This window comes from Acartia tonsa, chromosome 3, assembly GCF_053477335.1.
Source record: "Acartia tonsa isolate MP-2025a chromosome 3, ASM5347733v1, whole genome shotgun sequence".
NCBI classification, from domain to species: domain Eukaryota; kingdom Metazoa; phylum Arthropoda; class Copepoda; order Calanoida; family Acartiidae; genus Acartia; species Acartia tonsa.
Window position 1 is genome coordinate 41093899 of NC_137262.1, and position 26267 is coordinate 41120165.

Genomic DNA, 26267 nt, shown 5'->3' on the forward strand with positions numbered 1-26267 from the left:
GGGATGTACTAACACTACTTGGCTTAGGTTATTTCTTTAAAAGTAATTAGCTGTTGAGCTACTAACCTCTTAAAGCCTAGTTAGAGGGGGAAGGGGTGCATGGCAATTAGCCTAAGACCTCTTCAAGTTAGCTTAAAAGAACAAAAAAACATTGTTACTAAGAAAGGCTTTCATAGATGACTAGGTATCCTTGTAATTTTCATTTATGAAACAATCCGTAATAGTACAAAGACTTTTTATCTACATCAATCTACTAGGATCAAAATCTTTAAGAATATCTGGCATTTTGCCAGATGATATAAAGTCTGCTAATGCCTCTCCCGTAGCAGGTCCTTGGAGGATCCCCCAGCAATAATGACCAGTTCCTATGTACACATTCTCATATCCAGGTACTTTGCCTATCAAAGGCACATTGTCTTTAGAACAAGGAAGATAACAAGCACTTTCGGCGACCAGTTCAGCTTCAGATAAATGCTGTGATACCTTGGCAGCTATGTTAAATAAGGTTTTACAAGATTTAGGATCTGGTTTGACATCAGAAGGATTTGTTGGTAATGGTTCACTGTCCCCTTGACCACAAACATACACAGTTCCATCCGGACGGGGATACACTTCGGGCTCTAAGGACTTACCAGAATAATTGGGCTTATAGTGCAGAAACAAGGCTGTATTATCTATACTTGACTTGCTTAGATCTGGTTGAAGTAGAATACTATGGGCCCTGTCACCTGATACTAAGTTGTTGGGTTTTTGCATCCATGCAAGACCTTGGCCAGTCCAGGGACCCATGGATAGGAGAACAACAGAACATTCTATTTTGCTGCCATCCTGACAAAAACAGATTTGTTTTATTCACAATTATATTAAAAACCAAATGAAAAGAAAAATAATCGGAATTGGTATTTTGCAATTTATATTTGGCGTAATCCCTCTTATTGCGTTGTGGATCACACGTGACACACCACTCCCCCACTCCTTATTTTCAACTTTAATTAAAACTTGGTTCTAAACCATACAGGGAGCTCCAACCTAGCATACGGATCAGCCATTTTTTTTCATGCTCCACTAATAGTTTAAAGACTAGTGTCGAAAGAAAAATTGATCACCTTAACTTTAAGTGCAGTAACATCCTTGCCGCTTATTTCCATGCCAACTATTTCAGCAGTTTTCACTTGGACACCAGACAGTTTAGCTTCTTCTATAAGGGCTTCGCACAATAATTTTGGAGTCACTTGAGCTGTGCTTTCTGTATTTCCAATTTTCTAAAGAAATTAATAAGCATAAAAATATTATAGGTAGTTCATAAGAAAGTTACCTATTCAATTTAAGGTTCACAGTTGCATTTGCCTGCTTTGACACTTGATTTTTCACCTGACAATGTTGTACATTTCCATCCACCCAACTAGGAGCTTTAGAACAATCATTCTTGCCACTTTTTTTGTCTACAACTGCCATTGATAAAGTCTCCAACCTTCTGTATCCAATATCCTTCTCTAGAGTGTTAGACAGATCTTGATGAAGTTGAAAGCTTCTTCTTGCCAGATCTTTTGTGAAACTTGAGTCACACCAATCACGGGCTAAAAATCCTCCAGCTCGGCCTAAAAGAAAAAGTATTAATCTTTTAAAAAGATACATAACAAAAATAGTGAAACTATGAGTTAGATAAGCATAAATAATGATGTAATACTTCTGTAAATAACCATTCTAATCAAACCCTTCAGCTATATATGAAATCAAACTCAAAATTTGTTAAATTTTGAAAGAAATTGCCAGTTCTCAAGTTACTGCAACCTAGACAGGATAACTTAATAATAAATAATTGAATTTGAACAAATTCTGTTTTCTAATTAATGTTATTTAAATCTAATAAACATTGCGTTCAGTAAATTGTTGAAAGTGGGGGGGGGGGGGTTTAGCGTCTCGTGACACGAACAGTAATTATATTTTAGGTGCTACTCCCTTAGTTTTAGAGATAATTTGGTAAAATCTAAATAAATCTGATTTTGAAGATATTGAGTAAGAACTTTAAAATTGACTTCACACCTCATTGTCCTTTCCGTATATCCCAGCTTAAAATCATGTAATTGGCGGATTTTTATCGCTACCTACCTGAAGCTGCATGTGCGATATGAACAGCTTCACAAACAGTCACATTCGAATATCCAGCTTTGGCTAAATAGTAAGCTGTGGAACATCCAATAATCCCACCTCCAACAATAACTATGTGGCCATTCTTATCCACCATTTTTAGTCTCTGTAATTTTATACAAAAAGGTTGAAAATTTTATTTGTTATCTATGTGTACTTAGTCATTTAAAAAAAATTAACAATATTTAAAAATGCATTTCTTTGGCATTAAAATTTCTTTTCTAACTAAATTATCTACTGAAAGGGGTTCATTTCAAAATATGCACACTAAAATTATTGCAAATTATTATTTAAAGTTAAACTAAGGTAGACCTATGTACTCTCTATGCTTTTAAGAAATGAATTTAACAATGAACATTTAAAGTTTGACTATCACAGATTACATTCATATTTACACATCAGTCAGATTCAATTAAAAAATACGAATTATGACCTGTAATCAACATAAAAATTAATATAATTGTTTTTATTACCAATGAGCTGAGTATAAAAGACTCTTTCTCTTTGTGTAAAACCCAAAGATTTGTCATGTCCTAATTCATATTATGTTGTAGACTTTTAATTCAAAATCTTAAGATTGGTCATTTCTTAATTCATATTATGTTGCAGACTTTTAATTCAATTTTGACTCGGTATAAAGTTATTTATTAAAAATATTTTAGGCTCGATAATTATTTTTTGTTTAATATATGTTATTTGTCTAGGTATACTAAACCTCGAATTTTTTGTGTTTAATGTTTTGCTAAATTTTGAATTTTTCATATAAGAAAGTAGATACTGTACTCTTTTATGTAATGTAATGTCAAATTGATTATTTGTCAGTGGGTATTTCGTAATCTAATATTTCTAAAATCTGGGAGCTTCGCTTTTTTGAATATTTAAATCCTTATCATATTATACTAGAGACAATAAAATATTTTTACATCATGAATAATTGCTTAAATTTTCCCACCACAATCTAATTACCATCCACCCATGATATTAATAATGGAACCATTAACAATTAAAACAACATCAATTATAAAAACATGAAATATTCTAATAAAACAAATCAAATATCATTACTTATTGTACAAAAATGTTCTAATCTAGGTATATATTAAAATTATTGTTCAATAACTAAAACATGCGAAGATACATTAGAAAAAAACACTTTCAACATATTTATAATAAAATTATAATCCTATCTATTTATTCATGAGTCTTATAAAACTTATGTAACAAGGAAGTAGATGAAAATGAGAACAGATATGCAAATAATTCCACCGACCACATACAGAACTAGGATATTTTGTCTTGCCCTGAAAAAATAAACAAATTTAATATTTTTTTGTATGAACATTCTTGAAGTATTTATGTAAAATGTTGTAAAAAGCATGCAATTGAACCTAATACTTAAATAAAAAAAATATTTTGTCTCTAAAATTATAATTATCTGAAATATTTTACCTAAACATCATCTTGTTAATAACTGCATGGCTCTGTCCTAACCCAGATTCAACATCTTTAAGTCGATTTCTTGACCGCTCTATAGTTTCTCTCTGACTGTGTAGATCTGACAAAACACTTGCGCCAATATCTTCTGTTTCCCGCAATAATCTATGGCCGTCATCGAGTTTTCGGTCAGAAGACTGTAGAGCTTCGTTTCCATCGCTCAATAAAATATCAGTTTCCTAATACATTTAACATATTTTTTCATTTTGAATTAAAAAGTAAACTTTGTAAACAGGAATAGACAATGACATGTCCATGATAAATTTGACATTCCCCATTAAAAATTCCTTTTTTAACAACCTATTTTTTTCTTTCTTATTATAACACCATATATTAACGATGAGTTCTTCTCCGGTGATTTGGTGGCCTGAAAGTGTACATGCATTAGTGTACATGACAAACAACTTTACATTTACATAGACATTCAAAATAGAAAACTTGTAACTATTAAAAATTTAAGAATACTATGCTTTTACAAATGCAATAACCTTTCCTATTTTGTTCTAACATTTAAAAAATATCTGTCTTTGATCTTAAATATGAAAAATTCCTTAATATCGATAAAATCATCAGCTTCGTCTTGATTAAGCAACTCTATTCTAGCACTTCGTTCCTCCGCCTCGCGCTTGCATGACCGATAAACACCACGTAATCGTTCAAGCTCAATTCTATAACTTGAAATTCTTGCAGTTAACTTTTCCCTGCTGGCCTGTCCAAGGTTTCTAACTTCTAATTCTAATTGTTCTAGTGTTTCGTCTGCGTCTGTGAGAAGGGTGTCCAGCTCTTTGCAATGGGTTTTGCTATTCTCCTAAAATTAATTCATTATTAAAACAATAGACGTATGAATGAAGGACACTTAAATACATTAAAGTTATAATAGACACACTTGGAGAGTATAATTATTATAGAATATAAATAAATTATTCCTAAAATGCCTTTTTCTATGAGTCAAAATCTAAATTTTTTTTTAATTGCTGTGATTTTATTTGTGAATACTCTTTATTTCATGTCCTGCTACCGAGATATTTACAATAATATTCTTTCTATGGACAAATATAAAAGAATACAGTAGAACAAAAACAGAGCAAATAAATTATATAATTCAATCGTATGTTTGTCTTTAAATTTTTTTTGTTTTATCAACCAGAATAGAGATAAAAGAAATATCAATTCTTCGAAATAAAGTAGGTAGGCCGGTTTTTTGGTCTGAAGCTTGGAGTTACAATTATCTCTTAACTTCACGAGTTCTCTGTTGCATTCATGCATGCAGGGAAGCCTAACATAATCCGAAACAATATTTCTAAATAAAAGTGGCGATTTTATGCTTTTTTAAACCTTTCCTACCCTCCCCCTATTAGCCAGGGATGCAACAAGTATAATTATAAATCTTTAAACAAAATATGATTACATAACTCCCAGAAATTAAATACATATATACCAAAGTTGGTGAATGTTTGAGCTTGCCACAGAGCACCGTAATCTCGGCAGAAATGCGGGAAAATTCCTCCTCGTGTTCTCTAACAATATTACTTGCCATTTTTAATAATAATTTGTTAAAAATTCGATTAAAACTTAAACATTTTTAATAAAAATTTGGGACATATGTCACTGTTTGGGGCCAATGTTTACAATGAATGCGCTGTTGCCGCTACTAATGTTTTGTAATTTTGAGGTTTCAGTTTGCTTGTGAAATAATTATTTAATGACAAACTTTCCCATTATTTTCGCCTAAATTAGATGAATTTTATAGACTCGAAAAAAAATGTAAACTGTATAATAGATTTATATTATTATACTATATTATATTACCAGAAAGAAAAAAAGACAGATTTATTTTAGATTTCTGTATAAAGTGATTATTTTAATTAGGGAAAATATATTCGTTTTATTATGGCTGCCATTCATTCAAATAAAGACATTTTTTTCTGTCATAATCCTCCACGTTTATCAAGAATGTTTTTATAAACAGAATTGTATTCTCTAGCAATAAAAAGTCTTTTTTACTTTCTTTTAGTGAAATTAGAAGAGATTTTAAAAAGTTTGATACTGTTTTAGCACTGTTTTATTCAACAATAAGCGAGGCAGTTTTGATTAAAAGATTTTGTCCAATTATTCTAAAACGTCGTCTTCGACTAAGAGCTTTCCCGGCTTAAAAGAACCAATCACAGATGTGCATAATATTGTATTATCCAATGAAAGAGCCTTATTATATTTAAATCAACCAATAGGAGAATTTGTTTATTTCTTATTTACCAATGAGACCGCTGTGTTTGGATGAAACTAGTTTTATTTCAAAATATTCAGCTGACGTTAGTAGTAGGTGGGATAGATAGATTATTGACTCAATTTGGACAAGAAGTCGTTATAAATTTTTAATGATACAAATGTTACAAGTTTAATGAAATGTTATCTGTTTTGTAGAATTTAATACCTAGTTATTTTATGTAAAAAAAATTTACTTAATATCTGTGACAAAAAAAATAAATCAAAATATATTAAGGGAAAGGAATTATACAGAGGATGATCACGTAAAACAAAGTATAGAAGTACAAAAATTACTCGAAATACAACATTGAACCAGAAAGTGGGGAGTAATCAACAATTTTGCATTAATATCTATGGAATATGTATATTTATTTTATGGCTATATATTCTATATTTATGTAAACAAAAAATATGATTATTGGTGTTTACACCTATTAAAATTTGTTGATCCGGTTAACTTTCAATGCCATTTTTTTTTTTAAATTTAACATTAATATCATATTAATTTATTTCTGACTAAAGTTTGTGTATACCTTGTAAATTGTATATTGCCGAAAATTAAGATTATCCTTTAGCTAGATTTAATAAAATGAAGGGCTAAAATTGCTAGGAGCTTATTGACTAAATTGTCTAAAAATAAAACAAAAATAATTCTTATTGTTAACATTAATTTCAGAAAGAATGACAAGACACGCAGATTGGGATGTTGCCTGTAAAATATACATAGGTACTCTATCGAGCATCCGCCAAATGAACCTCCTGAATTGTTTTTGAAACCTTTACGTTATGATACCTTTTGTAATATTAATTAAGTTAGATATTTGTGTAATATATTTGCATAGATCTTATATCTATTTAGCTATAATTCATACCTAAACTTTCAAGTAGTTTTTAATTTAAAAACATGTAGGTATATTTAATTATAATTAAATATATATGTACAATACTAAATATTGCAAAATGAATATTACTATTCATTTAAAAAGCTCATGTAAAAACTAATCTTCAGTTGATAAGTTTATATACATAAAGTTCTTATAATTATATGATATATATTTATTATACTAATTATTATGAATAATTTTTTCAACGCAATATATATTGAAAATCCTGTACCTATAATATTTTTTATTTCAGGTTATTTTTGTATTTTTCAATTAATAAATTTTGTAGGTTTCTAAGTTTACTTTCACTTTAGGTATATTATACCTATATCAGGGATGACAATCTGAATTAGTTTTGATTTTTGAATTATCATATTTTGATTCCGGGGACAAAACAGGCCTCGAATTGTCATCCCAGATTTATATGATGTATTAATCTAACAAAAATTGTGTTTGTTTGCTGCAGGAGGACTGTTGGACACGGCTGAGAGATTCGATCTCGAGGAGGCCTTTGGCAAATTTGGCAGGGTAAAGAATTCGTGGGTTGCCAGGTAGCTCTTCTCCATTTAATCTCTTCATGTGTACACCATGACTGACTTCATGTCTGCACTTCGCTACACACACAATCTCGCATCTTCCCAACTCTCCCCTTCAGAACGCTTTCGGCTGCATGTTGGCGAGCGCAACTTTAAGTCTCTTCATCAGAGATCGGGCCATGGCGGGCGCAACTTTAAGTCTCTTCATAATAGCTCATCTTTAACTTCGCTACTCCAATGACTTCAAGTGATGCGGTGAGAATCATCATTTTTAATTTAACTAAGCCCCTTATAAGGATAAACTTTTTACTTAATTACAATGATTACTTTTTTTGCCTCTCCTAGCGTGGTTCGGGTTAGGTTCGGTCGCAAAGAAAATAATAAATACAGGTTTACTTCGAAAAAGGTTCTATTATGACTTTCAATGTCTTAGGTCAAATAGGACACAGATGTTGGCCAAAATTTATGTTACTTCCGCAACCAAACCAAACCCAAGTCACCTTTCCTAATGTTTTGTGTTGTAATGTTTTTCATTCTTTTATTATTCTTCAGTTTTGTAATTAAATTTTAAGTTAATTTTTATTTAAAACTTATTTTTAAATATTTTTAATTATTATTTTAATATAGGCGTCCACCTGGCTTTGGTTTCATTGAGATGGAAGACCCTAGGGTAAGTATTATAATAGAAATAGGGACATTTCTAGCTGAAGTTAGACATAAAAAGTTAACATTTTTATAATTCATAAGAAAAGCTTATTATTCTTATTACCAGAGTCGGACGGACCTACGAACATACCATAGATATAGAATAGTCACTCTTCTAAAAACTTTAAGTTTGTTCATTTTGTTATAACCAAGTGTTGATTAAATATTATCATACATACTTTACATAAAAAATGACGGGTTTTCGTTTTTACAGGATGCCGAAGATGCAGCCAGGGAATTAAATGGAACCAAGATTGCTGGCGCGAGGTAATTTTAATTTTTAAAAGAGTAGGGATGGCAATCCGTCAAATTTTTGGACCGGATTCGGATTCTTACAAGAATCTGTCCAAAAAATGGCGGATTCCGGATTCTTATTTTTGGCGGATTCGGATTTTAGCAATATTTTAAAAGACTCTTATTAAAAATTTAAGTGCTACATATGTCCTAAAAATTAATGTTCTTGGTGGTCTCTTAAATTCACTTCCATTAATCGAACCAGATTTTAAAGGTATTATATATAATGATGATAATCTTTGCCTTCAAAAAGGGGGAGTTGAAAGAAAAAACACAAGACGCTAATTTTAGCCTACCTATTAAGAATCCGAATCCGCTATTAATAAACGGATTCCGGATTCGGATTCCAAAATTGGCAAAAATTGGGCTGATTCCGTCCGGATTCGGATACAGATTGCCAACCCTAAAAAAGAGTCAGGGTGTGAGTGCCACTTTTTAAAATCAAATAATAAAGTAACTTTAATACCCAATCTTGGGGTTAACATAGTTTGACAGAATAGTTGATACTAAAACTAATCAAAGCTCATTTTCACCATAGGTTTATTATTAAACACAGCTTTATTACTTATTACTCTGTTATATCTCTCTACGCTTATCTAATACGCTTATATATTATATGTCTAATTCAAGGGTACGTGTTGAGATGAGTCGACCAAACAGTAGACGCGGAGGTGGGGATAGAGGAGGCGGCGGTGGAAGAGGACGTTACAACAGATCCCGGTCACGTGATCGTAAGCGGTCACGTTCAAGATCCCGTGAATACCGCCGGCCTAGACGGTCACCAAGCTACAGATCTATGGAGCGTCGTCGATCACCGAGCTATGACAGGCGTGATGACAGACGTGACAACTCACGGCCACGTAACGGAGATAGAGATGGATCCAGAGATCGTGACAGGGATGGGTCTGGGTCTAAGGGACGTGGTGGAAAGGACGGGTCTCGCGGCAGAGGAGGGACCAGAGACAAGTCCCGCTCTCGATCTCGGTCATAAATCCAACCCAGAGCGTTGGATTGAGGCCATAGCTTGTCATTGATTCTATTGCCAAAGAATTTGTCGTGAAAAAGATGGCAAGAATTTGTATACTTGTAAATTGTTTCCACCAAAGCAAAAATTTTGATATTGTAAGATCGGCAAATTTAAAATGAAGCTCATTATTTGCATTCCAGTTGTTAAGATATTTGGACCTTTATACTCTACCATGATATTATTTCTTTTCATAATAACTACTTATAAATTAACATTCTGAGAATTTTTTTTTTAAGGTTTTAAAACTAACATGTACAAAATGTTACCCACCTAACTTACATTTTTTAAAAACCTTATTTTGATCATGTGTTAAAAAGCTTAATTTTTATATTTTTGTTGCCGTTTGTGGAACCTTGTTGTAATTTTGTTTAATATCTGAGAATCTGTAAAAATTCTGAAAACCTTAGTGAATATTCTCTCATTTTTTGGCATTAAATGCTTTTATTGTACCTTATATCCAATAGTTGATAAATATTTAACCATTATAACTTATAAGCATTGTTTAGAAAACATCCTATTAGTATAATAATGCTAGTAAAATATTCAAACATGTAATTTGATCCGTGTGTTTGCTTTCAGAAGTCAATGTTTAGCTCTGGCATCTGAAAAGGCAAGATTTTCCCCGCTTTTAAAGCCATCAGATAAGGAGTTTCTCAAATGTAAGTATTTTGTATTTTTAAGAAGTTTAGTGCATTGACTAAATTATAGTGATTCTTCTTATGTTACTGTAAAATATGATAAACATAGGATAGTTAGGTAATAAGTATTACAAGGAAAATACCTTGCTATTGTGAGAATTTGTTATTGTTACCTTTCCAGTATAAAGTTTAAAAGCATTTATGGAACCATCCCTTTGATAATAAACCAATATAAATAGAAAAAGCATAACAACATCCATTAAAGAGAAGCTCAAATAAGTAGGTTTGAGAAACTAATATTAACAAATAAACATTACATAGGGACATAAATGGATTAAAATTTTGATTAAATGAATAAAGAACATGTCGCAAGAAGGGATAACATACTATATGTTAAATATTTTTGTTTATAGATTTTAGGGCGACTAGTACAATGAACCCAGGAGCATCAACGAACAGGCCTAGCCGGCTGGCACCACCTGGCTCAGTTTCTAAAAGAACAAGGTAACTATTTGTTTTATGAAGAAAAACGGTAAATGTAATTATGACTACATGTTGTTGTTTTGGCTGCTCATAGTCAGTTTCCGGTCCGGGTAGTCATCAGTGGGGTGAGGGGGGGGGGGCGTGGGCTTATGGTGGGGGCTCTGGAGGGGGGCGTTGGAGGGGAGGAAGGCTGGTGAAACTTGGATGGGAGGAGAGGAAGGCAGCTACATGGGTGGGATTTTGCCAGAGGTCCATAGGAGTAAGATTTGTAGGATTATTTGGGCATGAAAAGAGGTGCTGGACTGTTTCTGGGGTAGGATTAACAGGACAGGATGGGCAGTTGGGGGTAAGAGAAGCGTTGATGGAATGGAGGTAGCTTTGGAGTTTAGGGCAATAGTTGGATCTTAATTGGGAGAGGATGGTTCTGTAGTGCCTGGGGAGTTGGATTTCGGAGGGGTTGATGTCAGGGGGAGCTTGATTAAGGACAGGATTAGGGGGGTAAGAATTTATGGCTTGGGTGACAGCTGAGGTGTGGAGTCTGGAGATTGTGGATTTGTAGTTTGTGGGAAGGAGGGTGTTGTCGGGGGAAAGAAAAGGTTGGAGAGTAGGAAGGAACATGGATTGAAGGGTGGATTTTTTGGATCTAGGGCCAGGGGGGGTTGTGACGTTGTGGAAGGATGGGTGGGAGGGGCGGAGGGAGGAGGCCAGATATTGGGAACAAAGAAGGGAAAGGTGGTTCCGTACTGGTAGGATTTTGGTTTCTTGGTGGAGGTGGCTGATGGGAGATTTTTTAGTGGAACCAGTACAGATGCGGAGGGCTTGGTTTTGGAGGACTTGGAGTTTGTCAATGTTGTTTTTGGAGGTGTTAGGGAACCAAACAGGACAGGCATAGGTGGTGATGGGGCGGAGGAGGGTGTTGTAGGTGGTGAGGAGAGTCTCCTTCTGGTGGCCCCATTTGGTGCCAGCCAGACATTTGAGGATTCTGAGGCGGGAGGAAATTTTTGAGGAAATGGTGGAGACATGGGAACTGAAATTGAAAAAGGTGTCAAAGGTAACTCCAAGGATTTTAGGGGTTTTCTCAAGGGGAAGGGTGGAGCCGTTGATTTGGACTTGAGGATGGAGGTTGGATTGGTGCTTGCGGTCAGAAGTGAAGAGGGTGACAGTGGATTTGTTGGGAGCTATGGAGAGGCCGTTGGTGGAGGCCCAGTCAGCGATTGAGGAGAGGTGGGAGTTGATGGATTCAACTGACTGGGGGATGTTAGGGGAGGAGTGGAAGGAGTTAAGGTCGTCGGCATAGGAGGAGGTGTGGGCAGGGGGAATGTGGGGGGCATCTGCTATGTAGAAGTTGAAGAGGACTGGGGAGATAACAGAGCCTTGGGGGACGCCAGTGTGGACAATTTTAGGAGAGGCATTGGTGTTTTGATAGGAACAGAAAGCCATCCTGCCACGCAAGTAGCAGGATAGCCATCTAATGATGTTGGGATGAAGGTTGGAGGAGGAGATTTTTTGGAGAAGGAGGTGGATGGGAATGCAGTCAAATGCTTTGGAAAGGTCGATGGAGGCAACAGTTGTGCGGCTGGGGGGGAGGTTTTGATTGAAGCCATTGGCAATGGTGGTGGAAAGGTTGAGGAGGGAGGAGGTGGTGGAGTGGAGGGGTTTAAAGCCGTGTTGTGAGGGGTGGGTGGAGAGGGATTGTTTAAGGTAGGGGAGGAGTAGGCGTTCAAGGACTTTTGCTGCAGGACAGAGGAGGGAGATTGGGCGGTAGGAGGTGGAAAGGTCAGGGGGTTTACCAGGTTTGAGGAGGGCAATGATTTTGGATAGTTTCCAAATGGCAGGGATGTTGGCAGCGGAGATGGAGAGGTTGAAAAGTTTAGTGAGGTAGGAGATGCCATTTGGACCAAGGTGTTTAAGGTGAAGGATGTTAAGGTTGTCGGGGCCAAGTGCAGAGGAATTGGAGGAATTTTTAATTGCTTCAAGGACAAGGGCAGGGGTAAAAGGTTGGAAGTTTCTGTTGAGGTGGTTGCGGCGGCGGATTTTACGGATAATTTTTCTGGAGAAAGGGTTGGAAGTATGACGGGAGACAGAGGTGAATTGACTGGTGAAGGATTCGGCAATGTGGAGGTGGGAGGTGTGGACTTTGTTGTTGTTGAAGGAAATGGGTTGGTTGGAGGGAGGGGAGTTGTTTTTGCCGGAAAGGGACTTGAGGAGGGACCAGAATTTGGAAGGATTTGTTCTATGGTCGGATTTGGAAAGGGTTTCTTGCCATTTTTTGTTGGAATGTTGGTTTACTATTGAGGAGATTTGGTCATTAAGGATTTGAATTTGAGGATCATGGGGGTTGGTTTCTCTTGAGGAGTCTCTTTGCTGGATAAGGGGTTTAGCAGACTGAGGGAGGGTAGGGTTGGAATTTTTATGACTACATCAAAATAATATTAAAAAGATCATTGCCGTCTTTAGAGGAAAATTGCTTCAAATACTGTTGCTATTAACAACAAATTTTCTTTATATGTCAACATAAATACGCTAAGTTCTTTGGTAGAATTCATGTATTTCATCTCTTTTTTTTCAAGTCAATAGTATTTATACTTTTGTTTTCAGTAAGTAATTTATTAGCATTTATTTTGTTTAGGCCAGAGTCAGTTGACCTAGAAACTGGTTTGGAGGCCAAGAAATTGCGCATGGGTGCGCCTGAAAAGGTATAGTAATTTTTGTTCTATATATAAAAGAAAATAGACTTTTCACTATGAAAATTAATTTAAAAGATCTTATTTTATAACAAAAAATGTTTTATGGGTTTATTTTATATTTCAGAGCAGCGCAGTTTTAGCAAGATCAAAAAGCAAATCTACAATGAATCTTGCCTCCTCAAGACCAGGAAAATTATTATTCACTTTCATTCATATATCTTCAAAATGGAATATTAATGATATGACAACATCTATAGGTACCCAAACACAGAAAGGATAACTAATATAAATAAAGCAGCTATACAAATAAACGGACAAAGTCCTAGTTATTTGTAATTTGATATTTATCCCCATTTTTATTTACTAAAACTATACCTATACGAAAGTAAAATGATATTTAAAATAGGTAGAACAACTCTAACAGGACCCTCCAGCAGTCGGCCAGGTATTGCTGGAAGAACTACTGGGACTGTCCGTCCAGGTGTTGACCGCCGGGCTACCACAGCCTCTGCATTGAACAAGGACAGGCCTGGCTTGACCAGGGAGAGAACAACTCTTGGAACTCTGAATAGAGAGAAGAGCACGCTAAACCGGTCAACTATGGGTGGTAACGGAGGGGCTGGGGGCAAGAGGCCTGCCTGGGACTTGAAGGGAAGACTAGAAGACATGGAGGGAAAGTTTGTGTAAGTCATTTTCTGATTATTTATAATTTTGCGCTTCAAAATCGGTTTTTTATTTTTACTCATTGCAACGGAAACATGATAATATTCTAGGAGTTAAAATTTAAGATTATAGTTAGTAGTATATAATTCTTAGTTTTAACGTCTCCTTATTATTTTCTTGCAACGCATTACTGTAGATGGAAATGTACTCTTCTTAGTGATGCTCTGAAAAAAATTGACACAGCATCGGATGTTAATGCCATTTTATTACTATTGAAGAAGTTATAAACTGATTATTCTAGTCAAACCATGGAAAGACTCGCTGAGTTGGAAAAGGAGAAAGAAAACTTGCAAACAGACAATGAAGTTAAACTGGAGGTTGTCACTCAAACTACCAAGGAGGTTGGAGACTTGAGAAAGAACTTAGGTGAGGACATTAATATTTATCTCTGAAGTTTTGAGGGGTAGTTTATGTCAAGGAACTTATGACAACACAAAATTATCCCCTCTGTAGGTAAATATAATGGTTAAGGGGTAAGAACTTAAGAAACTACCCTGAAATCAAGAGCTCAATCAGTTCAGTAGTTATCAATTTCTTGAGATATTGACAAAAACACCCTTATCACTTAATATAATAGGATATGTAAAACTCTATCTAATCGGTTTGGGATTAATATTTTTTTATTTACATCTTATAGCGTTTGTTATGCGTTTAAGTGTTTTTAAAGAGGATTTTGTAACAAAGGATAAAAAATCAACCAAAGATATTTATTAAAATTCTTTTATGTGTCTTAAGAAATTTCTAAACTTTTTTTTGTATTTCTAGAACTTTCTGAAGAAGAGGTAAAACGTCTAAAGAAAAAGATAACTGAAATGGAAGATGAACATTCTAGTGAAGTCAACAGGTAAAACATATTTGAAAATGATCAAAGGGGACTGTGCACAAACGAAAGCAAGTAATTTTAAGCCCCTTTTTTCTCAACTCAACAAAACTTACATTCGATACTTTTTAACAGAAATTACTAACTTCAAACGCATAAAAAGTTGAAATTTATTTTCCATCAAACTAGTGTATAAAACAAAAAATGCATAACGTTACTTAGTGAAAATTACGCTTTTAATTCATCGACCTATGTATCATCGAAATTAAAATTTTGAATAATGTTGTATTCTGTTTTAGATTGAAACGTCAGCTTGAGAATGAAGAATTTAACAAAGCTAGCTTAGAAAGAAAACTGAAGGCTCTAGGTACTAAACATTTTTATTATTTTTCAAAGAAACGACAGATTAAAAGGGGGTAAATAGTCGAAAATTGACCAAAAATAAGAATTCTCACTTTGTCCTAACATCAAGGACCGGACGTCCAAGCTTTTATTTTTGAAGGTGTTTTAAAGGTTTGAGTGGGATAATCTAATTTATTTTTATGGGTTGGTAATATGAGGGGTTTTCAAATTATAAGAAGGAAGGGAGGATCTTGGGTTGACTTTTTACTCTAGTGCCCAAAGTTTAGTAATAACATTTTCTTTTTCGGTAGCTAAACAACTTTTGGATCTACAGCAGTTCACGGTAAAATATTGCTGGTAGATCCCAACTTTTATTATATTTTGATTGGTTGGTTTATTATATTGAGAGTCCAAACGTTTCAACCCCCCCCCCCCCCCTTAAACATGTATGCCTAGCAGTATTATTATTTTATTGTTGACCAAATTAACTCTAAATGTTTTTTTCAGAGGATGAATTGACAAGCAAACAGACCGAGATATCTGGATTAAAGAATTCTGTGGCAGAATTGACAAGTTCCAGATCAGGACTGGAGGCAAGTCTCGGCACAACGCAAATTGAATTGGAGGGTGCTAAGAATAGGTAATTAAAATTTTGCTTTATACATTTTTCAGTAAATGTAATAGGTATTTAAATGACACATAATAAATTAATTGTGATAAGAATAAGTAAGAAGGAAATTTTGAGTTGGCAATCGTAATTCATCTTTTTACACATCTTTAAGACAATCGAATAAACAGAATTATCGGTTGAAAAGTTTAAACAGAACCTACAGGTTTGGAAAAACTACACAAATTTTTTTGAGCTAACAAATAATCTAAACTCTTTAGATACCAGTGTAATTTACAGTCCAAAATCCCCTCCCTCCCTGAAAATTGCTGAGCTCGTAATAATCCATGTGATATTTCAGAATCACCGCTCTAACCACAGAAACAACAGAACAGAAGGCAGAAATAGAAAGAATGAGAGAAAAAATAAATTGGGAAGAAACACAAAGAAGAAAATTACACAACATGGTTCAAGAACTAAAGGTGAAGTTTTCTTTTATTTTAATAAATGATATAAAACACACACATAAAATATTTTCCATTATGCCTTCTAAACCGAATGATATCCGCTGGATTATAACCGGTTCTCGGTCAAACTAAAAAATAATGTAAATAATCGTATTAAAGACAATTTTCCACGAAAATGAAATAAAATCATAAAATTGATACCAGTTTTGTTAGCCCGGGCCTGGATTAAATCTTATATTTTTTAATTTTTCATATCCGCGGAAAGTTGTCTATAATACGATGCAATATAGAACATTTTAATCAGAATTTCAATCATTTTGTGTCCAGTTCATCAATATAGTAAAGTAATTTACAATTAGATTCATTTCATAAGGATTGAAATAGATTTTATTTGATTGAATTAATATAAAACTTATTTAGTTATTATATGCATTTCAGGGTAATATTCGTGTATTCTGCAGAGTTAGACCTCTTCTTGGAGATGAAATTGAAAAGTAAGATAGTTTTTTAATATGTTGATAATTCAGAAAATCAATCTTAGAAGTATTCATTTGTCCGTCAATTAATTCGAGTTACGACATAAAATCTTTACTTCTGTGGTTTCCGATGCTCTTTTATTCAGAGATTCCGCTATGTACACTAAGAGATATAAGTTTTCCGGAATTTTAATCTAGGGAGTAGATTTGAAATCTGCATCAAATTTTAAGGATTTTTTATAAAATTCGTTTTTTGTAAAATTCTTTATCTAAAAGCGGAGATACATTTTAAGTTAATTAATTTTGACCAATAGGATAGGTGGATTTTAAACTACCTGCGCTCTAATTGGTTGAATGATGTACGACATCCAATCAGAGCGCAGATTTTTTAAATCCACCAATCACGGATGCCAAAATTAATTAACTTAATTTGTATTTCCGCTTTTAAATAAAGAATTATACAAAAAACGAATTTTATAAAAAATCCTTAAAATTTGATGCAGATTTCAAATCTACTCCCTAGATTACAATTCCGGAAAACTTATATCTCTTAATGTACACTGTACAGTGCATAGTTCATTTAGAAACACCCTAGAAAGCAAAAACTGTACATAACACCGTGTTATAACGGATTTCAACAACAGCAACATGAATTGAATACCCCCTTTACCGACTATCACTGTACGATTTTAAATGCTATTACTTGACTATAGATTACTGTTAGCTTTAATGTAAAAATAAGAATAGTTATTTCTCGTATCGTATCTTAAACGGCTTTCCGCGGATATAGAATGTACAATTATAAGATCCGAAGGCACCGGCTAAAAAAACTAGTTTTTATCTTATGATTGTACATTTCTATATTCGTAGAAAACTGGATATAATACGATGCTAGACATAGTTTTTTCGTATTCATGAAAACCGGTTCCTATCCACCGGATTCAAATGAATACGAGAAAATCTATTAAAATACAATTTTGTTCTTCTTTAGGTATGGCTCAATCAAACACATAACCATAAATGCAGAAAACGCCTTGGAGTTGGTCAAAACTACAGAATGCGAAGCTGTCGCCGGTGGACTTAACAAAAATATGAAGTAGGATTTTCAAACAAAAATTTATTTTATGAAAAAAAACATTTTTAATATTATTAATCACAATAAACAATTGAATTTGATATATATCAAAAACATAATCTATATTTCATTAGAGTACAACAAAGAAAAATATTTTTTTCCTTTTTTGTAGATATGATTTTGAATTTGACCGTGTTTTTGGACAGACTGCTTCTCAAGCCTCCGTTTTTGAGGAAATCAGTCAGCTAGTTCAATCTGCTTTGGATGGGTAAGCTTATATTATTATTACTTTAATTGAAAATCAAAAAACAACGATTTAACAGAATATTGAATTTCTCTGGTCTTCACTTTTTGAAATAACAAAATATATTACTTAATGATTTTGTTCAGTTATAATGTTTGTGTGTTCGCCTACGGTCAGACCGGCAGTGGTAAAACATTTACAATGGAAGGAGGAGACATTTTAGATGAAGAAATGGTAATTTTTATTCATATTATTTTGTTACAATTCAAATTTAAACATAATTAAACAAACAACGTTAAAACTACAAATTTCGCTTAATATTGGAGATACTTAAGTTAAAACAAAAATTGTATGCTTTTCTGGAGTAAAATGGCATAAAAATCCAAGATTAAGACATTAGCATTGTGCCTAATCGTCCAAAACATCAACATTTCAAAAATCAAGTTAGTAGAATGATTCTAGCATAAGAATTTTATAGCGAAAAATCAACTTGATTCGATACATTTTATGGTTTTATGTACCTATACTTTTAAAGTCAAATCCAAGCTAAAAAGATTCTTCTTTTTTTGAAAATCCATCAAAATTCATATTTTAGGCTGGAATGATACCCCGCACCATCCGTCAGATATTCAACGAGACAGAGAGGCTGAAGGACCGGGGGTGGGACTACACCCTGCAGGCATCCTTTCTAGAGATCTATAACGAGGAGATCAGGGACCTGCTGGCCACGGAGAAGAACTTGAAGTATGACATCAAGATGTGCGACAGCAAGGGTTCAGATGTATATGTTACTAATCTGAAGGTATGTATTCTAACCTAAACTTAAGTTTTATCAAAAATTAAAGTTCTAATATAAAAAAAAATATTTTGAAATTTCATATTATCATTCATTCTATTCATATTTTTATCTTTCAAATTGATCAATTGCTGTTACTTTTATTACTATAAAAGATTTTTTGCTTTAATAACTTCGTTCTCTTCATAAATGTTACTTTTGCGCGTGACTATTACTCAGTGAGGAGGGGACATTGGACTGTTAAGAACACTGGTACCCAAAGTTTTTTAACCAAGCATTTTATCCTATTCGAATTCAAAGTCTTTGTGTACTTTAAATTTTGATTTGGTTGGTTCCAAACTTACTTAATAATTTTAATCTTAATTTTGTTTATCATTATTGGGGTTGCATATCAATTTATCGTCTATTGTCCCATCCATCAATATATCTTTCTATCATTTGACAGCTGTCAAAAAATAATTTCTATTAAGATCGAACCCGTAACAACCGAGGCGGAGATCTCAAGCATGCTGAAAAGGGCCAGGAAGCACAGAGCTGTAGCTGAAACTCAGTGCAATGAGAGGTCATCCAGATCTCATTCTGTCTTCATGCTCAGGTAGTTTATGTTAAAGCTGTCTTGGCCGTATTTTACGCACCTTTGGTTGGGTATGAAATCTGTCTATTCATAACCTCGATTAAAAAAAATAAGCAATCTAAAAATCTGCAATAAATTAAATACAACTTAAACATATATTTACTTTAATACCTAGCCATAATTAGAATCACATGATAAACAGATATTTATTGAATAGCAGATTAACTATAAAACTTGAAGACATATAGCATGGTATTGTGGGGTTGGTTCCAGGCTCATCTACAAATCATCAGAATGTTCACAGTATTTCTTCTTTTTTGTTGGCAACATTAAACCTCATATAAAACAAAAGTGGGTTATCCTTTCATTCTTATGCCTCGGTTTTATTATTGTTGTGGTTGAAATTGCCAGACTTCTATTATACCAATTTTAACAATTTTTTTGTCATCATTGTGGCCAAAGGACGCCACCAAACTTAAGCTGGTTAACGTAAGGAAAATAAATGATGATTAATTATGCCTTTCCAAGTTTTTAGTCCATTACCCACAGATGAATAAAGGACACTAGTAGGATAAAAAGCTACGTTAAAACCCTTTCAATATTTTTCTATTTTTAGAATATCTGGACTAAACAAGTTGACCACAGAAACCTGTTCTGGTACTTTGAATTTGGTTGATTTGGCTGGATCTGAGAGGATCAAGGTATAATTTTTTTTGATAAACAAAGCTTCTCAACTTAATTCTCACTTTCAGTTGGTCTGTATGTTAAGCGGTGTCTATTTGAATAAAAATACGTCTTTTCTCAAGTCAAGTTTCTCCTGCCCTTTCGAAATATCTTCCCATGTGAAAAATCGGCAATTTTGCTTCAAGTGCTTTGTCAAGCACTGAACCACTGAATAAATAAAATGAAAATAAGGGGGTTAGAAGAGGTGTGGGTTACTTTTTCGTCTGTTATTTTTACTTTATGCCAGGCTAGGATATGTTATATTATAGGGTATTGGGTATTGGGCATGGTTAGTGTTGCAGAAATAGCCCCAGCAAGGATTTAAAATTAATTTCAAATAGTCAGAATGCGAGGTTTCAGCGCTCGACAGGCTTTTTGAAGAAAAGCACTAAAAGATTTTTAAATTAAATGTTTTTATTGTAGGAGTCTGGCAGTGAGGGACAAAGATTGACGGAGGCACAGGCCATCAACAAATCATTGTCAAATCTCGGAAATGTTATTATGGCTCTGGCTCAAAAGGTAACATTTTTTCCTTTCTTGTAAATGTTTATTTGTTAACCATTTGCGAACTGTGGTATACTAGAGACTTTTTGAAAGTGTATATTAGTATTCCTGCTTTATCCAAGCTATACAATAAGATATCTTCAACGTCTTTTTTTTTGCTGCCGAATAAATGTTATTCCAAAAAGGTCTGAATAAAAGTAAATAGAATAATATTTTAAAATTATTGTGTTTGAACAGGGATAGGATAATTTAAGAAAATTTTGAAAAATAAATATATTTCTCGATATGATAATTTTCATCGCGTTGATTCTAGACAGCTTTCCGCGGTTAGTAATATTATAAGATTTATACCATTTTGTCTGCCCCGAGGGACTGGGCTAAAAAAATGGAAAAAATATTGTTTTATTATTTGTAAAAAATTGTCTGTACTGGCTGTCAGCGGAAATTATTAATTTGTCTTAGTACGTTTTCGCTACAAGTAATATATTTTATTTAGAATTCGCACGTGCCGTACCGCAACTCCAAGTTGACCCATCTGCTGCAGAACAGCCTGGGAGGTAACTCCAAGACCTTGATGTTTGTCAACCTCAACCCCAGGGAGGACAGCTTTAATGAGACTCTCAACTCACTTAGGTAAGATACTTTTTCTTTTAATAACCCGAAATACAATAAATCAGGGAAGTCTAATCTGCAAATTTTTCAAAGAAATCTAAGAATCCTTGGATTTGGATTGATTTATCCAGAATTAAAATCAGATTTTGTGAAAATTGCCTCTGATTGTTATCCCTGAATCAAACAACGACAAAGATGTCCAAAGTTACAATAAAAGTTAAAATAAAAAAGATAATTGCGATAAGACTGTGAGATAAACTGGATAATAGTAATTTTTATGTAAGTTTAGGTAGTTTTATAATTTAAAAGTACAAACGTTCTTCAATTTTCTTTTTATTTTCATGGTCACACGGACAATCTCTAAGTAAAGAAAATAACAAGAAAATATTTGTATAATAATATTTCAAAAAATAAAAGCGGAATTATTCAAGTGTTTTTTTTATGCATTTATGTATGCTAAAGTGGTTTAAACCAGAAATTATATATATTAATTCCTTGGAGTTCCTTTCTCTAATTGGTTTAAATACGCTTGTGTTTAAAGAGTGCAAAACAGACATATTATTTCCCATATCATTAAAAATTTATTATTTTAGAAATATTTACAGTGTGTTTTTTTATGAGAACTTTCTTGAAAGCAATTTTACCCCACTTATAGTTATCAGAATTTAATGATTAATGGTTTATTTTCTTCGTTTTTTAATGCAATTAATAGAACACCAAAAAGATATTTCAGTTTTTATTTAAAAAGTACAGTAAAATCTAAAATTCAAAACTTAGGTGTCAACATCTAAAAATGGTTTTAGCGCATTTTTCTTATGCTCAAATATTCAACCTTTTGAAAGAATGGCTGCTAAACACTTCAAAGTTGAGATATAGAGATAAAATGTACACAGATAATATTAGGGACATGTACTAGAACATTTCAAAGTTTGAATAGCTTATATCTTAACCAATGAGGGAGTACTGCCCCCCGCAAAGTCGACTACAGAAAATCCAATTTTTTTCTTGCAAAGAGTAGAAGATTTAGGCATAAGAAAAATGCGCTAAAACCATTGTTAGATGTTGACACCTAACTTTTGAATTTTAGATTTTACTGTACTTTTTAAAAAAACTGAAATACTTTTTTGGTGTTCTATTAATTGCATTAAAAAACGAAGAAAATAAGCCATTAATCATTAAATTCTGATAACTATAAGTGGGGTAAAATTGCTTTCAAAAAAGTTCTCATAAAAAAACACACTGTATATGTATATTATAACTGACTGTCTGTCTTTAAAAAAATACTTTTGCTCTTACAAAACTGTCTTTTTTTCTCTATTTATACATAGTTATTATTATTCGCGCTTAGTCCCGTACGCACACACCTGTACAGACCAGTACAAACGAACTCAGACCATGGCTATGCTATTACTTAAATGTAATTCCTTGTTATTACCAACTTTTTTTTGTAGGTTTGCCACGAAAGTTAACCAATGCCACATTGGAACCGCGGTTAAGAAAATCAAATGAAAACAAATCAATCATTCAAAAAAAATAAACAAGAAATTAATTGATGAAACGTAAATGTTTAGAGTGCTTTTTAGAATAATTATTTTATGTTAAATATTTAATAACATGACGTATTGAAAAATATTTGTATTTTTGTAAATTTTTACGCCAATGTAGCATTTTATATTTTTAAGAAGTTTCTTTTTATATTAGCCTTCTTTTACTATCCTTTATATTGTAGGTTTTAGTATGTTTGTTTAGTATGTAATATCGTATTAACTAAAATTGTAAATAACGTAAACAATTTTTCTTAGTAGTAAACACAGTTGACTAAAGCAAAATATAGGTTTTTAGAAAGCAACAACAAACGATCTAATAGATTTTTTATCGCAGGATGTTAGCCAATAGTTTTACGGGTAAAAACCGGTTTTATAACAAAGGCTTTGCTGATTGCCGGTGATACTCTTTGAGCCAACACTAAGGAACTTAGCCTTTCTGAAAAGAAGACTTTGCGTGGAGTTTGATATATTGCAGCATTTTCTAGCGTTCTCTGAAACGGATTTTCATCGTAGCTGTTAATATCGCCCTCCTTAGAAAGATTAAAATAGGATTTGCTCTTTCTTTTAAGTTCCACATTTTACTAGGGTCAAGCGGGGCATTAACCGGTAAGGGGCATTACCGGTAATTGTATACCCACCTTCAGAAAATGACATTTTTCTCCATGTTCTAATCGACTGACAGAAAAAAACATCAAACCAAATTTGTTCCTTATCAAATTGCCTACAAAAAAATTTTTTCACCTATGTGTATAAAGATCGACCTACACAAAAATTGGTAAGACCTAGAACTGATCCTTAAAAACCTTTTGAACTAAGAATTGCCCGCTCTTTCCAAATCCGTTGAGAGCTTAAATGTAGAGTTAATATTTTTTTCAAAAATGACCAAAGTTCGCGCGGGGTATTTTTCGGTAACGTCGAAAAAAAATTCAAATTCGATTTTTAAGATCAATTTTCAGGTTTTCTTTGGTAAAATCTAAAATTCAATATGGGCTTTTTAAGAATTAGGCCAAAAAGTGAATAGAAGTTTTTTTTTATAGAAAAAAAATAAATTTTATTTTTTAAGAAAATTTTTGTGAAAAAAAAATCAAAATTTCTCGTCTTTTAAAAAAATGATTTTTGACATAGAAGTAATAGTCCGATCTTTATGAAAATTTTTGTGGATAATCCCTATAACCTATACTAATTATGATTATTTATGTTTGACTGGCCGTTTGGCCGTTTTTCATCGATTTCTTTTAGGTTGAAAAGACGTTACCCACAATGCCCCACCGTGGGGCATTTATCGGTAATTTCTTTGAGTCCAATTATAACAAACTTCTAAAAGTCCTAGGATAACGTCCTATTAGGACCTGATAGTCCTTTCCGTAAGCTTTCTAATGGTCTTGGTCCCATTTAAAAATATTAATATTTACCCCATTTTTTGTTCAAAAAACCGAAAAAATTACCGGTAATGCCCCGCCTCACCCTACATAAAAACAATTGTCTTTTTGATGAGTTTAATTAGCATGTAAAAGTGAAATTTTTACTTCTCCTTTGCTTTATTTGATTTCTATTTAATTTTCTTTAAATTTTTTAATAGCAATTTACGATTGAAAGCTATATTTTTCTTCAGGTAACTGTGTAAAATTATTGCAAACAATTAAATGATAATCATGTCTTCTGAAAGGTTCTCTAAGTCAAAAGCTTTGTATATAGGCAAACAAATATGATTTATTTGTAATTCTCTCATTTCGAAAATTAACATTGAAAATGATGAAAAACATGGTGTTTTAATGACAAAAAGAACTGAGTATTTTAAAATTGACAAAATATTTCAATAAATTAACAGTTTTAATTATGAAAAGTTTGATATAGTAATTTTTGTGTTACCAATACGCTTAATTAGTATCAAGTACCTTATATCATAAACTAATACGCTTTGATGTAACTATTCTATTTTCTTACGTAAAAAAAATTGACTTATTATATTAAAAATTTGATTTTTGTAGTATGTAAACATTAGAATAATAAACTATATACCACCATTTTAATGTGTGTTTTTTTGTAGCAAAGTTACTCTATTATGTCCTTTGGGGGGGGGGGTTGAATGATTTTATTACTAACCTTTCAACATATATACATTTGTATAAAAAGAATATTACTGTAAAAGAATAGAGGGGGCAACTGATAATGGGTTTTTGAAATCCGCTAATTGCGTCGGAAATATAAACACTGCCGAGTCCTAACAAAAGAACAGAACTTTATTTGCTAGCAAAAACAAAGGGTCTCCACCACTTAGGGCTTTTCTGGATTAGCTATCTATACGATGACGGGGATTAAAGCTATTAGCTTGATTAATTTTTATTTAACGGGATATGAAGAGCCAAATCTGGTTGCTGGATTAAGTTTTCCTGGACGGCCGTACTCTACTTTCTTTCTCTATTTTTGTTGCGTACTGTGGTTGACTGTATCATTTTCAAACCCTTTCGCCAAAAAAATTGTTCTTTATTGTCCTTTTTTCACATGAAAAGGGGACAGAGAACCTGAACCACCTCCCCCTATATTATGTTATTTTTTAATTTGGTGCCTTCGCAAAAAATCGCAAGCTGATTGTAAACCATATTTATCAATCCTTACATATTTAATAATAGTTATTTCTCGCATCGTATTATAAACGGCTTTCCGCGGATATAGAATATACAATTATGAGATTAAAACTAGTTTTTTTAGCCCCGAGGTGACGAAGTCACCGGCTAAAAAAACTAGTTTTAATCTTATGATTGTACATTTCTATATTCGTAGAAAGCTGGATATAATACGATGCTAGACATAGTTTTTTCGTATGGATGAGAACCGGTTCCTATCCACCGGATTCGAATGAATACGAGAAATTCTATTATACACACTGAATTTTGAATAAAGAGTAGGAGCTTTATACCTCAAGTAGTCCAACCTAACATACAAATTCTAAAAAATGCTTTGCATGAATTATTAATGTTTTTAGGCCAATGCAAGACTTAGCATAAAATAATCCAATTAAGTGTATGTAGTTCATTAAATTTGTCTGAATAAACATTCTGTACATATCTATGTATCTATACAAGGGGGGGGGGGGGCACATCTGACACTTTTGCGTAAACAGGGATTATAGGCTTAGGAGTTAAAGGATAGGTTATTTGGGGAAAAAGTTTAGTTTTTGGGTGTATTTTCCTTATATTTCAAAAAAATTTTGATAGGTCTCCAGGTTCAGGTGCTGCAGGCTGGAAGGTCACTTCTGGACAGGTATAAATAAAAAAAAATTTTGTTTGAAGAGATAGAGATCAACTTATTAAACCAAATATGCATCTTTTGGGATGTTTTGAGCATATATAAAGAAAAAATAAAAATCAGCCTCCAGGTGAATTCTGGACAGGTAAAAACTGAAAATTTTAAATTTTATAGTTAGAACAAAACTTATTTTACAAAAGTTGCTACTTTATGGATGGTATGAACTAATTTGAAGAAAAATTTGAAATCGGGCTCCAGGTAAAGGTACTGCAGGCCTCCAGGTAAATTCTGGACAGGTAAAAACTGAAATTTTTTACTTTTGAAGTTAGAACAAAACTTATTTAACAAAA

The 26267-nt window shown here is 33.1% G+C and overlaps 4 protein-coding genes across 7 annotated transcripts; 2 read left to right on the plus strand and 2 right to left on the minus strand.

Moving 5' to 3' along the window:
- Window positions 1–135: 135 nt before the first annotated feature.
- On the minus strand, window positions 136–2251 carry LOC145314189 (uncharacterized). Its single transcript, XM_080154008.1, has 4 exons — window positions 2110–2251; window positions 1372–1598; window positions 1107–1262; window positions 136–828 (listed from the first exon to the last, which is right to left on the minus strand). The coding sequence occupies exons 1-4, from the start codon at window positions 2243–2245 to the stop codon at window positions 241–243; spliced, it is 1107 nt and encodes a 368-aa protein (XP_080010134.1). The 5' UTR covers window positions 2246–2251; the 3' UTR covers window positions 136–240.
- A 40-nt stretch (window positions 2252–2291) lies between these two features.
- Window positions 2292–5290, minus strand: Vti1a (Vesicle transport through interaction with t-SNAREs 1a). Its single transcript, XM_080154009.1, has 4 exons — window positions 5081–5290; window positions 4190–4450; window positions 3598–3818; window positions 2292–3449 (listed from the first exon to the last, which is right to left on the minus strand). Exons 1-4 carry the CDS (start codon window positions 5177–5179, stop codon window positions 3362–3364), a joined length of 669 nt encoding a protein of 222 aa, XP_080010135.1. The 5' UTR covers window positions 5180–5290; the 3' UTR covers window positions 2292–3361.
- A 1258-nt stretch (window positions 5291–6548) lies between these two features.
- Window positions 6549–9934, plus strand: LOC145314193 (uncharacterized). 2 transcript variants are annotated; one of them, XM_080154013.1, is made up of 5 exons: window positions 6549–6634; window positions 7258–7342; window positions 7955–7997; window positions 8247–8299; window positions 8957–9934. In XM_080154013.1, the coding sequence occupies exons 1-5, from the start codon at window positions 6589–6591 to the stop codon at window positions 9315–9317; spliced, it is 588 nt and encodes a 195-aa protein (XP_080010139.1). In that variant the 5' UTR covers window positions 6549–6588; the 3' UTR covers window positions 9318–9934. The 2 variants fall into 2 exon arrangements, with proteins under 2 accessions (XP_080010139.1, XP_080010140.1); XM_080154014.1 differs by having other exon boundaries at window positions 6582–6634; window positions 7258–7582.
- On the plus strand, window positions 9885–24695 carry ncd (non-claret disjunctional). Of its 3 annotated transcripts, none has more exons than XM_080154011.1 (21): window positions 9885–10012; window positions 10405–10495; window positions 13104–13170; window positions 13286–13351; window positions 13570–13844; window positions 14126–14250; window positions 14650–14728; window positions 15004–15071; window positions 15554–15686; window positions 16015–16135; window positions 16559–16614; window positions 17588–17692; window positions 17844–17939; window positions 18062–18149; window positions 18511–18717; window positions 19182–19306; window positions 19902–19986; window positions 20432–20527; window positions 21009–21145; window positions 22576–22958; window positions 24268–24695. In XM_080154011.1, exons 2-20 carry the CDS (start codon window positions 10425–10427, stop codon window positions 22631–22633), a joined length of 2058 nt encoding a protein of 685 aa, XP_080010137.1. In that variant the 5' UTR covers window positions 9885–10012; window positions 10405–10424; the 3' UTR covers window positions 22634–22958; window positions 24268–24695. The 3 variants fall into 3 exon arrangements, with proteins under 3 accessions (XP_080010137.1, XP_080010136.1, XP_080010138.1); XM_080154010.1 differs by having other exon boundaries at window positions 24284–24695; XM_080154012.1 differs by having other exon boundaries at window positions 13286–13347; window positions 13566–13844; window positions 24284–24695.
- Window positions 24696–26267: the final 1572 nt, after the last annotated feature.